The 14,493-nt window shown below is 35.4% G+C and overlaps 1 protein-coding gene across 2 annotated transcripts; it reads right to left on the bottom strand.

Annotated features, from left to right (window-relative positions):
• Positions 1-4,434: 4,434 nt before the first annotated feature.
• Positions 4,435-10,233, bottom strand: LOC109215019 (E3 ubiquitin-protein ligase At3g02290-like). 2 transcript variants are annotated; one of them, XM_019379017.1, is made up of 6 exons: positions 10,073-10,233; positions 9,139-9,239; positions 8,876-9,053; positions 7,560-7,968; positions 7,067-7,176; positions 4,435-4,892 (listed from the first exon to the last, which is right to left on the bottom strand). In XM_019379017.1, exons 3-6 carry the CDS (start codon positions 8,990-8,992, stop codon positions 4,866-4,868), a joined length of 663 nt encoding a protein of 220 aa, XP_019234562.1. In that variant the 5' UTR covers positions 8,993-9,053; positions 9,139-9,239; positions 10,073-10,233; the 3' UTR covers positions 4,435-4,865. The 2 variants fall into 2 exon arrangements, with proteins under 2 accessions (XP_019234562.1, XP_019234561.1); XM_019379016.1 differs by having other exon boundaries at positions 8,876-9,239.
• Between the last annotated feature and the right edge of the window lie 4,260 nt (positions 10,234-14,493).

The following is a 14,493-nucleotide window of genomic DNA, read 5'->3' on the forward strand; positions in this document are numbered from 1 at the left end:
TGTAAGACTGAATACCCCGTGAAAATGACTCGTATTACCGGATTCCACCAAATAAAACCTAAAATGATCTACCAACCCAATATGGTCTCTCTCTGAAGGACAAAAGAAGAATTCTATGAGATATAGAATACATAACTTTACTGCATCCTCATCATTGACCCAGCTTTTGTTGGTTACTATCTGTTTTAGGTATGTCTTCTCCACTTTTACCTTGTTTGGAAAGTAACTGCTCATTATCTTACTGTCATAATTAGGAGTGTAACCAAAGTCTGTCACCTCAGTATGACATCTAAGACCAGTTATTACTGCAAACTCTCTCAATCCAAAATTTAACCTCTCGCCTTTTAACTCAGCTGAAAATAGGAAGCATCGGATGATTTCGATTCATATTTCATAAGAAGATGAATAGCTTGATTCTGCATGCATAAATTGGAAAATGACAGTAAATAACCAAAGCATGTCTTCTTGAACAGCTTCAAACCATTTGGAGACAAAAGCGCTTTAATTTGGCTAGGAATGCTAGGGTCACATAATGTATGGAATCTAAGCACCCCATAATCAACATTATGGGATGCAAAAAAATGTCCATTCTGCAAAATTCAACAAATGTAATCTAACATTAATACAGTAATTAAAAAGCACTGATACATTTGTATTTTATCTACAAAATAACTTCAAAAAATATACAATATAACAACAATGTTAAACAGATCAACAAATCTACAATTAATCTTCAAAATTAAGACAAATAATCTCACATTAATTCATTGATTAAAAATATAGATACATTTGCAGTTTATATACAACATTTCTACAAAAATCTACAAAGCAAAAGAAATACAGATTATGTAGATTTTTAACAACTAAAACAGGCGAAATAAGTAGTGAAGAAATTACTAAATTCTTACCTTCACCAATGAGTGTTTTCGAACATTTTTAGGAGATTTAACGCTAGGGGCTTTTTTTGAATTTTTCTTCTTTTTGGGAGTTTTTGAACTGGGAGCCACCTTAGCTTTCTTTCCAGGTTTACTAATAGGCACATCTTCTACAAAATCATCATCGAACACTATCTCTTTACGTTTCCTATCCGTTTGTTTGATTGGCCTCGAAGATTCTCCAGCATCGAAATCATGTTTTTGTTTAGTTCTAGCTTCAGCCCTGATTTGATGCGGAGAAACATTATGCTTCATATCTACAATTGCATGTGCAGATTTCCCTTGCTTTTTGGGTGAATGTGGTGATAATACACCCAAATCGAAAGAAGGTATATCAGCTTCTAGAGCTTTTTTAGGGTTGTGCTTTGAAGCTTTGTTCTTCTTCATTGAGAAAAATTGAAGCTGAAGGTAAATGTGTGTATGAACTTTGAAGATTTGACTTCAATTTTGACTGTTTTGTAGAAGAAAAACCTTGATTTTGGACGTTAATGGTAGAGGGTTACCTTTGTTTTTCTGGTTTTAGCAGAGGGAATAATGGTTTGAATCGTGGGTGTGTTGTGATACGTGGGTGAGGGTGTGGGTTTAGGAGAGAGAAACGTGGAGGGGGGGGGGGATATGGAGGAATATACGGTACCATAAATTAAGGAGTGATATAAGGTACAATTAATGTACAGTTAAAACATCTTATGGTATAGAATTGGTAATTAGGTATACTAAATGTAATTATATCAAACCTTAAACATTGAGGGTAATATAGTTTCCTATATGGCATAGGAATGTAAAAACTCCAATTATAAATATAAACCCATTTTAACAAAAGGTAGTGCAATGAGTTGTACTTTCGATTATTTAACTTTTTTTTTTTTTTGGTTTTCCATCCAATATCTGGTACTCGCATGGAAGCCCGACTATATCCAGATTCGCGTAGGGCCCTATTCGGGAGAAAGCGCTCACTTTTAACTGTTTATACATAATTGAAGTTCAACCTCCCACTTAGCAAGTAATTCATTATAGCAGAGGAAAAAAGTGCGTTATATGATAGTTACCTTCCTTATCAAGATAATAACTACCAAATTTAGCGTTGCTTATAGTCAATTCAAATGAACTTCTAACCTATTCAACCCGCTATTTGGAAAGCAGAATTCTTTTTCTTTTTCGAGTTTTTCACCTACGATTTGATATCCTTTTGGATAGCGATTAATCTGGATTTACGTCGTGTAAGACCCATTAAAAGAGAAAGCATAAGCGTTGTCTATCATGATTTTTTTTCATTTGTAGTGCTCGAACCCGAGATCTATAATTAAAGACAATAATCGACTCATACGCACGAGAGAGGAAATAGAAGGAAAAACATAAATATTATGGCATGTTCAAGATTATAAGTCTCAAAATATTTAAAACCACACAAACGTTACGACATATTTGAGATCATAAGTTTCAAAAGTGTTCACCTCTTTCTTTACCTTGTTGTCAGTGAAACTATACCATAAAAATAAAACGGATGGAGTATTAATTTGGCGTGTATAAGTAAAATATAATAAAGACAATCCTAATGGAATTAGAGATATTGAGGGTGAGCGAATAACTTATGGAGATTTACATATCGGAGCAACATATGAGAAAACTTTGATGTTTATTGTACTAACAATGGCTTAATCTCTTCCCAACATTTAAACATATTTTATCAGTCTTCTCTTATGTAGGTTTTATCAGTCTAAACTTTTGTTAGTGAGGAATGAAATTGTAATTATGAAGATACAACTCCATTCTCGTGTTTAAACTCTAATCAAATATGAGCATTGAGTTTTTCTTTTTCAAACTCTTTCAAAAGAGTAGTTAGTTACAAAACTTTATATGCAATAATTAATGCCACAAAAATGACATATTTCCAACATTATAAAAAATTTATTATTTAATCAACATTTAAACAAACGAATCAAAATAAGAAAGGTGTGTGTAAATATTTTAGGGAAATTTTCATAAAACACTATCTTTTAGTAGTAATTAGTCATCTATAGATACCATTTGCTATATTACGGATTATAGATACCTTTTCTGTGCTTGTAAGATGTATTTGATGTATTTAAGCTATTGTATTCATGAATACAGTAGCAAAAATAGGCGTGAATCAGGGAAGTCCAGCTAATCAGTTGTTGTATTCGAGTGTATTCGACTGTATTCATGGAGTGAAACGTGGGATTACAACTGGACAGATTATTGTATTATTCACGGCGTGAAATAGGGGATTACACTGTTTTTAAAATGGAAAGTGAATCAATTAACATAATAGACTCCTAATATAACTCAACAAACTCAATTATAACACATAAATTTTGTATTTTCAGTTATAAAAAAGATTCTCAACCGAAAAATACACCAAAAACATAGCAATCTTCAGAGAAATTATATAATACATCTGAATACATAAATTATATTAATTAAAAAAACATATGAATACATTCATGGCATATAGCGAGACAGTGAATACAATGAAATACATAGAATACAACGGGATACATTGAAATACAATGGGGGAAAAAAGACAGTGAATACAATGAAATACATGGAATACAACGAAATACATTGAATTACAATGAAAAAAAAAGGCAAGGAATACAATGAAATACATGAAAATACATTGAAATATATTAACAGAAAATCAAGTTGCTCAGCCCCAAACTCCGTCGTCTTTGTTCAAGAACAAACCCTAATTTCAATGCAGAGCGTTAGAGCATTGTGCTCGGAATTTTAATGGTAGAATAAGACATACGACTAATTGATCATGGTGTCAACAGCCATTCAGGACAGGCCTATTTGCTCTAATGTGGACAACAGTGGCTGGGTGACTTCTACTAATTCAGCTTTCCATTACTTTCCTCTTGAAATGGATTTTTTCTCTTTTGATTTCTATTTCCGCTTTGACGTAGGCGGCCAGAATTGACATTAAGTTGATAAAGAATCAAGTTTACCCCTAATTGTAAGTAGATTTTTAATGTCAGACATCAAACATTCCGTGATGTACATAAAAAAAAAAGAATCTTCCTCTTTAAGCACTGTTACAATGGAGGATATCGATGGAGGAGAAAATCGCAAGCAAACTAGACAGTGAAGAGGAAGAGAATCGGAAATTTTAATGGGATGGGGGAAGAGAATGGGATGTATCAAAGTAGAAAGAGAAAGAAAATATTGTAACTGATTAGCGTGATTTAGTGGCTTAGGGCTAGGAAGTAACCAAAATTAAATACTTTGCTATAAACCTTAAAAGGTATCTATAGAATATAATTTTTTTAAATGGTATTTATTTAAAATAAATAAGGTGTTATCCTTTGCTCTAGGAGGTAAAAATTCCAATATTTTACTATAAGGGAAGTTGATGATACAAAATCAAAGTTGGATTAAAGTTTTTGAAAATTTCATTTTTGTTCTTTAACCCTTTTTTTGGGTTAGAGAGGAAACAAGGCAAAATCTATACATGATAAGACAAATTTGGGCTACACAATGAGGGAAACATTCACCATATCTTTAATTACTTTGTGGCAAACAAACAGGTCATTATAATACTATACTGTGTAATTAGTAATTACCAAGGTGTACAATTACTAACCTAGTAACTACATCGTCAGTTAATTAATTACACATGGCTTTCCAAATAGACTCTAAATGATACAAGACAAGGTAAAGAGCTTTAAACTTGTGGTTTTCGGTGCATAAGTGAGAATTGTATCTGGAAAATCCATCCAAGTGGAAGTACAAAAATTTAAATAGAAACCAGAGCAATATGAAGCTCGTGCATTTTAGACAGGGTTGTATTGAAAAGTAATTTCATATTTATTTTATAGGGAAAGGCATTTAGCTGGACAGTATTCACAATGATTTTACATTATCTCTTGCTGGTTAATTTGATCCAAGACTGTAATTTTTGAGAAAAGATCACCCCGTGTCATCGAATTCCATCTCCTAGAAACCAAAAAGAGGTCAGTATATTGTTCTGCATAAACAGCATATTATACATGTATAGATTGTATGCATATCTACTTGTTCAAAGTTTTCTTGATAAACTGTGAAAAACTAATTCCAAACCTGTAAATATGTAACCAGTTACTGAAAAACAAAAGATTCATCCCCTGTGTTTTTGGTAATCTTCTTCTCTTTATTGCCTACTTAAAGAGAAATGGGGCATCGGAGACTAACAGAAAACCAACTAATTTAAGTGAATTTTTGGAAAGTTCTGGCGTCCAAAGCCTGCAGAACCTAGAAGACAACTAAACAGATCATGTAATCCTGTGATTCAGCCATATAGTAACACAGCTGGCCTATAAGCATTTGACTTACCAAATAAGAACCTTGACCACTACCTTACCACTAGAAAGTGACATCGGTAGCTGTAACTTCTGATATCATATATCTGCGCAGCTCAACAAAGATGGTTTGGTGATATTGGTTTCAAGGGGTGGTGAAGTGATTGACTGAAGAGAAAGCCAGTAAAGTCTGGCACCATAGTAGCCCGTATTCAAAGACCAATTGAGCAGTTAACCTACTTTCTATGACGTACTTCTTAAGACATGACAAGTTTAAATTTTTAAAAAAAAGGTGCATGCAATTCCCTCCTCAATATTCGGGCATTATATGGTGTTCAACAATATGCATCCTCATACTTGTTCAAGCTCTCACTCAACATTCTGGTATCCTACACTAACCCTTATCCATATCTGTTGTCATTCGACCATTTCAAGCCCAGCTCTGTTTTCCTAAAAGACATGTCTTACCTAGTGATTGCCATTTACTCCTTCCCAGGTATACACACACGACTATCTTAAATGGTAGGGCATTTGAATTGCACACAACAGCCTGCTTGCGGACTGCTGTTGCAATTTTTGAGCTTCTATGACAATTCCCTCCCCCCCCCCCCCTCTTTAGGGGGGGGAGGGGGGGGTCATAGCTATTTTGGACCATGGTATAGAAGGAGTAGCACCCAAAGACAGACGTTAAGATTCCTTTATTAACCGCACAAAGACACTTTTAAATGCAAGTGGTTGCCAGTTTGATGATCCAGCGTCTCGTTTCTAGCATCCTTTTCTAGGTAAATTACAAGCAACCCTTGAACTATGATTCATATGCAAAAACCCTCCACAACGAAACTACAAATTTAACTCTAAACTAACATAGTTTGAAAATTAACTGGAAGTCCACAATATTTGGAATACCAGCCAACCTACCATAAGGGGAAAAAGGGACGAAAAATAGTGGAAAGAAGGAGAACGGGATGGGGAAGAATTGCCAAATTTCAGCTAGACAGAAGGAAGATAAAAGGTACTATAGAATTGGATGATTACGGAAAAGTGGTTTCACTCAGCAGTCAGCACATAGAAATAAAAAGGTATTAGGGTAATTCCATTATAATTAGTATCCCATACGAATAAGTGTCCAGATATTACATGAAAACAAACTACAATGATTGGACTAGCACTAATATCCATACATGTCTCTGATAAGCAGCTGTCCCATGGATTATCAGTTACTCGAAAAGAGTTAAGAATAAAATCTGAAGAATGACGGCTCAGGCTCTTTGCCTATTTACGCACCAAATAAGAATCTTTGACCATACAACATAATAGCTAGTAAAAAGAATTAGTGGTCTATGGAAATAGAATGGTAAACCCAAGTGGAGCAGGCAGTTCCTCACAGATCCTCCTCGTGTCCCCTTTTCTAGTTCTCACTTCTTTTACCAAAAATAAAGATAAAACCAACAATAACAAAAAACCAGTGATTTCCCACAAGTGGGGTCTGGGGAGGGTAAGATGTACGCAGCCTTACCCCTAACCTGGAAGGGTAGAGAGGTTGTATCCGAGAAAAGAAAGATAAAACCAAATAATAATATTATCTCGTTCTTTTAAAATGTTTAAACTAGTCATTTTACCAAATATAGGAAGCACTTGATCATATTAAGACAAGGAGGTGAGGAAAGAAAAATAAATCATGAAGATTTTCCCTCAACAGAGTTGGGGATTGCTTCTCGCAGGGTAGCGTGTAAAGGACAAGCTCGACTGCAGCATAAGTTCAAGCAAGTGATAGATAAGCAGTAATCAGAAACAGTACACAGTGGCCATTATTTTGTAAAGGATCACATTTACCTTTCCACAAATTGGACAGCTGTCACTTCTCTCCATCCACTCATATATGCACGCCAGGTGGAAATGGTGAGAGCATTTTGTCATTATTTTTGGGTCGTCTTCTGTATATTCTGAAAGAGAGAGGCTCATCAAGGTCATGAAAGTTGAAATTCAAGAGATTCCTGAACTTTGCTAGACAGTTTCCAGAACCGTGACAATGAAACCCAGGAAGAAGGAAAAATGTACTGCATTAAAAACGGTTTACTCTCAACACTGCTCTCGTCTGTTAAGCACTTTTATTTTTTCACAAGCCTAAGAACAAATTGCATCAAGTCCTTGATTTTAGACAGGCAAAAGTATGGCAGTGACTACTGATTTCAGTTTCAATTGTCCATCAGCAAGGAATAAAGTCTATCCAAAGAAATTTCACAAGACTCTAGGCAGAGAGCATGCATATAATACTTTGTAAGGAAGTTCAATGAGGTATAATAGAAAACTCGTACAACTGATCTACCTTCAAGACATGTTGGGCAGACATCTTCATCTTCTGAAGAATAGATGTTAGCAAATCCAGTGGTCGTTTTGGTTGTTGACATCTTCACCGAAGATTTGCAATTGTCTTCTTTCGATCCTTCTTCACATTTAGACTCATTCCATTTACTTCGCCCACTCAAATATTCAGAATCATCATCACTATCACTTCTTCGTAGTGGTTCAGTTTCGTCATGCGAGTGACCTGACCCTTTCTCCCGCCTTGAGAATAGTCCATCTCGTTGCAAGCGGAAGTATATTGGATCGGCATCATAAGGCAATGGTCTTGGAGGAGAGCGGTACATATCAGATAGTGAGTTATCAAGAGATGCTGTACCTTGAGTCAGTGAAGGAATGACATTTTGTTCTCCTCTATGAAACAATGATGCATACTGCAGGATTTAAAAGAAGGAATGCTCTAAATAATAGCAAATGAAGGGGAATCATTATGTCAGCAACCTATTCAGCAAAAGCCTTGGTTTCAAACAGCTAATGATTAAACTACAAGATTTTATATGAAGAATTGTGCAGATGGGTCCATCTATTAAAAAGCAAAAATATACAGCAATATATAATTGTTCATGTGCCGTGTGCAGGAGCTTCTGATGGTCAGTCTAGGTGAGATAGTAAAGGTGTTTCGAGGTAACGTGAAGGCCAAATTAACCTCCTTTTGCAATGCAACGGAGCCTCGCGTACTAGGCTGCCCAGATGTTTGAAATCTCTCCTTGCAGTAAAATCTTATTTCTAGAAAAGGTATTGTCTGTAAGAATTGGCGTTCTATTTCAACAGGCTTAAACCATTGCTCTTCTCATTTCAATTCTTTTAGCAGACACAAAGACAGACTCAAGTAATTTCACGCAAGAGGAACCTAAATCTGTCCTTTTCCAGCAAAAAACACCAAAACTGCAGCAGCTATATATCAAGCTACCACAAACCTACCTAGTTTTTGAGTTGTAATATGCTGGTTTTTATTAACAAAAATTCAAGGAAAGTAAATGAGTTCTGAGTCTACTATCAAAGCACCTAAATATCAGCTTCAGCCACAACCACTGATGTTCACAGTTCAACAAATCAAAAGCTGCTCAAAACATGATCAAGCTTTTGCCCAAATATCGGAGCAGATGACAAAAATTAAGTTTGAAGTAACTAGATAACAATTCAAGGAAGAGTATTCTCAATTTTGGATATAGAAATACTAGAAAAGTTACCATTGAATGATAATCAGTAAGTAGCAGGGAGACGTTGGCAAAGAGAACAAAAAAAGGAGATTATCCAACAAAATTGTGTAGAAAAGCATACCACATGGAAGAAGTTCTGAACAAAAGATCGAAGGCATAAGCAGTTCCTATACATTGAGCTGTTGGGATTGGCCAAATCTTCACATTCATCTCGCAAACAGCAACAAAATGCACCCATGATACTGTTTTCAATCTACTTCAATAGCTCGAAAACCTTTTCTATAATCATTGGCAGTCCCCTAGTGTCATGATCGCGCGTGGTTATGGAAGCAAAACTTGTAGCAATCGAAATATGGGAATATGTGAAAGAAGCCGAAAGAAGACCTTCAGCAAACAGATGAAGCAAAGCAGTTGGGCACCCTTGCTCTTCAGGAAACCTCAAACGAGTATATGCCCTTTGTAATGCTTGAGTAATCTGAGCGGTTCTGTCACACCCAAAGAACCATAGAGAAGTTAAATATAACAACATTACAGAACAATTAAACAAAGTAGCTAGGGTTTGCAACCTATGTTGCTCAGGCATGATGCCACCGCACCCGTTTTCGGATCCTCCAAAAATGCATTACTTTTGGAGGATCTAACATACACCTGGTGGCATCTTTGGAGGATCCGAGCAACACATTTTCCAACAATAATTAGCTTCAATCGCAAACCAGTTGTGGCCTATATGATTCGTCCATATCATTCTGTTTCATTCCAATACTCAACAGTTTGACTAAGATAAATTTTAGAGGTTCTCTAGAGTTTAAATTCTATGTATTGACGGTGTAAAGAATATTTTACAGAATCAGAATCAGGTCTAACTGCAAGTAAGTATATTTAATAGGGTTGATTGGTAACCTTGAATAAGTGTTAAGTAACCTATTTAAATGATGTAATAAAATGATTATACTGTTAATACATATAACTTAAATAGAAGAATTTAATAGTTGGAGTGGAAGAAGCTCAATTATCATTTTTTTTAAAAACATTTTCAGAATGCCACACTCCTCTAGTTCCACAACAGGAACAGGACTGTGCTTCATCATACCCAATTATCATAATTCATTATACTGTTAGTGCATATAAAAATACATTTTTGGAACTTAAAAACAAAAAAAGAACTTTAGTGCTGAAATATAACTCAACCAACCAATTCAAACGACACCCACTTAAGGTAACATAAGATTATTTAGAAATTAAGCTTCTAATAAGAGAAAATAAGAGAGTAATGAGTAAACAAACTAATAATCAAAGAAAGATTTTAAGAGAAAAGTACCTTCACTTATGGAGCTATGAGAGAGAGAGAAGAGAGAAGAAAAAAGATGAATTTAATCAAGTGAAGACAGTAGCCTAGGAATCGGAAGTCAGATGTTTTAGATTGTTGACGATGATGTTGTTGGATTTTTCGCCGAGAAAAGCTACGGATACGCGTGAAATGTAATGGAATATTATATTAGGCCTTAATATTACTTCACCTATTTTAGTTTACATGACACCTTTTTGGGCTTAATTACATTAAACATACAAATATCATCAATATATCCCCTTTACTTTAAAACCAAAACTTATATTTCATATACTTCGAAAATTCTGCACATACGTAATACACCTATTATAAGGTATATCTATAACTAAGTATATTAAAATATAATTACTAAAATTAAATTAAAATTATAGTATTTTTTTTTCATATTCATTTTAGTTTATTTGTTTATTGTTCTGTTCCAAAATTATCTTAAATTTACTTTTTATTTGTTTTATTATATAAGATGCTTAAATATTTTTTTAAAAAAGGGATAACAACATTATATTTAAAAGTTTCGAAAGATAAATATATCTTGCCAAATACGTAAAAATTATAGTTTATCAAATAATTTGTGTTCACTTCTTATTTAAGAGTTTCAAAAGATACATATCTCAAAAAAAAATATTCTCTTTTTAATCAAAAGCATGAATAAATATTTCAAAAAATATATTTATACTCATTTTAATTTTTTATAACAAGTAAATAAATAATTACTCTTATTTATAGTGTTAATTTATCTTGTAATAATTAAGTTTTTATATAGGATATACCTCATAGGGGATCTAAGTATATGATTTCTATAATATAGGAGGTGTAAGTGTGATTTTGAAATACGTGAAGTGTATTTGAATTGAGTCATATTACATGGATATTCAATGTAATTAACCATTTTCGTTTTAGCGTTTAAATTCCAAAAAAAAAAAATGGTGTTTGTATGTTTAAACACTCTACTTTGACTTTTACAAACATTTTGGTTTATACTTAACAAAATATTCCTAGAGTCACAAAAATATTTGACATATTTAAAATCGTAAGTTCTAAGAGTACTTTAAAGTTCTTTTTAATTTATTATATTTTGTATTTAATCAAACACCATTATATATAATAAAATAGAAAAAAATATGCTAATCTCTAACTGTATTCAAAAAGGAAAATACTACAGCAAATTATCAGATGGCCTGCGGTTAATAATAATAATAATAATAATAATAATAATAATAATAATAATAATAATAATAAAGTCTAGTACCAAATAAGAATTTGATGTAAGAACTTGCAGTGAGTGACTATTAATATCTTCTCGGTTTGATTAGCTGTACTTTTTCAAAATGACGTAGAAGATAATTTGTTAATGAAATTTTCTAATACACTAAGCAACAAATAAAAACGGATGAACTAGAAAAAGAGTTGGTACTTCATCATTGTCATAATTTCTTTTCATAAGGTCTCGCAAAAGTTGTTAGAAGACTAGGATTAAAATACTTATTACGAACACAAACTTCTCTCAAGTTAAAGATCACAAATGGAAGAGTTTAATTTATGCCGGGGGTGTTCATGAAAAACAAAACTATCAAAACAAATCAAAAATCAAATCAAATCGGTAAAAATATTGTCACGATCCAAAATCAACCCGTCGTGATGGCGCTTATCATAGTACTAGGCAAGTCGACATTCCAAACATTCGCCAACACTTTGAATGAACAATATACTGAAACAGGGTTTAAATAAGTATATAACCCTCATAACTGGATAAAAGTCATAACTAAATGCGGAAAATTCCTAAAACCTGGGTGTCACCGAGTACATGAGCATCTATATATGACAACATGGTCTAGTACACTATTTGGAAAGTAAGACTAGATACATAAAATTGAAAGACAGGGAAAGGAGGATCAAGGTCCGCGGACGCCAAGCAGCTACCTCGACGATCTCCGAACAGGTAGACTCCACGATCAGCAACCGTCGTGTCCGAAAATGCCTGGATGAGTACAACCAACTCAATAAGTATTGCAAATAAACAAGTCAAGGTAAGAGAAGCTTAATTTGTTGAGGTCATTAGTTAATTCGGTGCAATTTTGTCCTTTTTGATTAACACAATATAACATTTAAGGATAGCTCATAAGGCTTCGTGACACGAATATCTATGTGTGCATGTGCGCTGGTTCTCAAATACCCTACTCAACAGTATTATGGCATGTAGAGGAAAGAATCACGTAAATAAGATAAATGATCAAGAAAATACAAGTTCCACACACTGCACAGATAACTCACGTGCTGCACGGACAACTCACGTGCTAACAATAGAATCTGCACAAACAACTCACGTGCTGCACGGATAACTCACATGCTAATAATATCGATACATGGATCCGCACGGACAACTACGTGCTGCACGAAAAATTCACGTGCTAATAATAGCAATACATGGATCCGCACGGACAACTCACGTGTTGCACAGACAACTCATGTGCTAACAATAGAATCTGCACAGACAACTCACGTGCGATAGTCCAGAATATCATACAGGAGCAATCAAGCAAGTATACAGGTATATAATGGATAAAATACGATTCTCCTAACCCTGGACTGGTGTAAATAACATGTTAAAGTGTAGGCATGTGCAAAGTGTGCTATCGTAGCTCAATCTGGCAATTTCATCAATGAAAAGTAGTTATCAAGTTCGTTTAGGGATTAAAACTCTAAGTAGACTCATCATGGCTCAATTAGAAACAATTACCACATGTTAGATATCGAAGCCCGAAGCTTAACAGTCATTTCTGGGCTTATAGGAGCCCGAGCACAACCCAAACATGAATATGCAATCCCGTTGCCTGCACATGGATCATCCCCACGCATGTGTGCACCCAAAAACACGTGGCTATCACAAGCAACTGGTGTCTCAATCGAGTTTAAATACGATACTTACCTCAAGCAACTCGGATCACTCCGCTAGGAAAGCCCTTGCCTCGCGAATCGGCTTCCGAACATCAGACGATACAATCAACACGAGCTAAAGGAATCAATTCCATAAGAAAGTACTTAATCCTTAATCAAAAGTCAAAAAGTTAACTCAAAAGTCAATCCCTGGGCCCACGTCTTCGAATCGGTAAAAGTCACAATCCGAACACTCATTCCACCACGAGTCCAACCATACCAAAATTACTCGGATCTGATATCAAATTCTCGATCAAATTCCCAAAATTCGGCCTAAGGACTTTCTTCCATTTTCCCCTAATTTTCAACCCAAATCACTAATTAAATGATGATATCAAGGATATAAACATGGAATTTAACCAAAACTAAGTAAGAATCAGTTACCCCAACCACTCCCTTGAAAATCTCTCCAAGAATCGCCTCCCACCGAGCTCCCAAAATCAAATTGTGAAAATATGCTCAAACCCTCATTTTGAAATATTTAAGTTTGCCCAGATATACCTTCTTCGCGATCGGGGGAAACTCTTCGCGATCGCGAAGAACAAACTCCACTGCCCCCAGAAACTACTCCATGCGACCGTACAAAAACACACGCGAACACGAAGCATAGGCTTCCCAGGCCTATGCGATTGCGGATGGCCCACGCATTCGCATAGAACAACACGCGTGAGCCCCAGCTGCCTCACCTCCTCTTCGCGAACGCGGCCTAGCCCACGCGTTAGCAATACACTGATTTCCCCCAGCCTACGCGATCGCATGCCAGAACTGGCGATCGCATTGAACAAAACACCACAGCTGCTCCAATTAGCCTACGCGATCGTGGACCTCCCCACGCGATCGCGTATAAGGAAATCAGATCTGTGCACCAGAAAACTCCAAAAATTCTCCAAGTCCAAAAATTGATCTGTTAACCATCCGAAACTCACCCGAGGCCCCCAAGACCTCACCCAAACATACCAAAAAGTCCCAAAACATAAGACGAACTTAGTCGAGCCTTCAAATCACATCAAACAACGCTAAACCCACGAATCGCGCATTGATTCAATCCTAATGAACTTTGAACTTCTAACTTCTACATTCGATGCCGAAACCTATCAAATCACGTCCGATTGACCCCAAATTTTGCATACAAGTCATAAATGACACCACGGACCTACTCCAACTCCCGGAACCCCAATCTGATCCCGGTAACCACAAAGTCCACTCTCGGTCAAACTTCTGAATTTCCAACTTTTGCTATTTCAAGCCTAATTCCACTACGGACCTCCAAATCACTATCCGGACACGCTCATAAGTCCAAATCACCCAACGGAGCTAACTGAACTATGAAAACTCCGTTCCAGAGCCATCTACACACAAGTCAACATCCGGTCAACCTTTTTAACTTAAGCTTCTAACCTTGAGACAAGTGTCTCAACTCAGTCTGAAACTCTCCGAACCCGAACCAACTACCCCGG

The sequence above is a fragment of the Nicotiana attenuata genome, unplaced genomic scaffold (genome assembly GCF_001879085.1).
Source record: "Nicotiana attenuata strain UT unplaced genomic scaffold, NIATTr2, whole genome shotgun sequence".
In the NCBI taxonomy this organism is placed as follows: Eukaryota; Viridiplantae; Streptophyta; class Magnoliopsida; order Solanales; family Solanaceae; genus Nicotiana; species Nicotiana attenuata.

What these genes read in the sequence shown, in the direction of transcription:
- LOC109215019 (XM_019379017.1), bottom strand. Translation starts at nt 8,992, where the DNA reads ATGGGTGCATTTTGTTGCTGTTTGCGAGATGAATGTGAAGATTTGGCC. An exon ending in TTCAGAACTTCTTCCATGTG is followed by an intron (nt 7,969 to 8,875) that starts GTATGCTTTTCT and finishes TAAATCCTGCAG; the next exon opens with TATGCATCATTGTTTCATAG. An exon ending in GCTGTCCAATTTGTGGAAAG is followed by an intron (nt 4,893 to 7,066) that starts GTAAATGTGATC and finishes TTTGGTTTCTAG; the next exon opens with GAGATGGAATTCGATGACAC.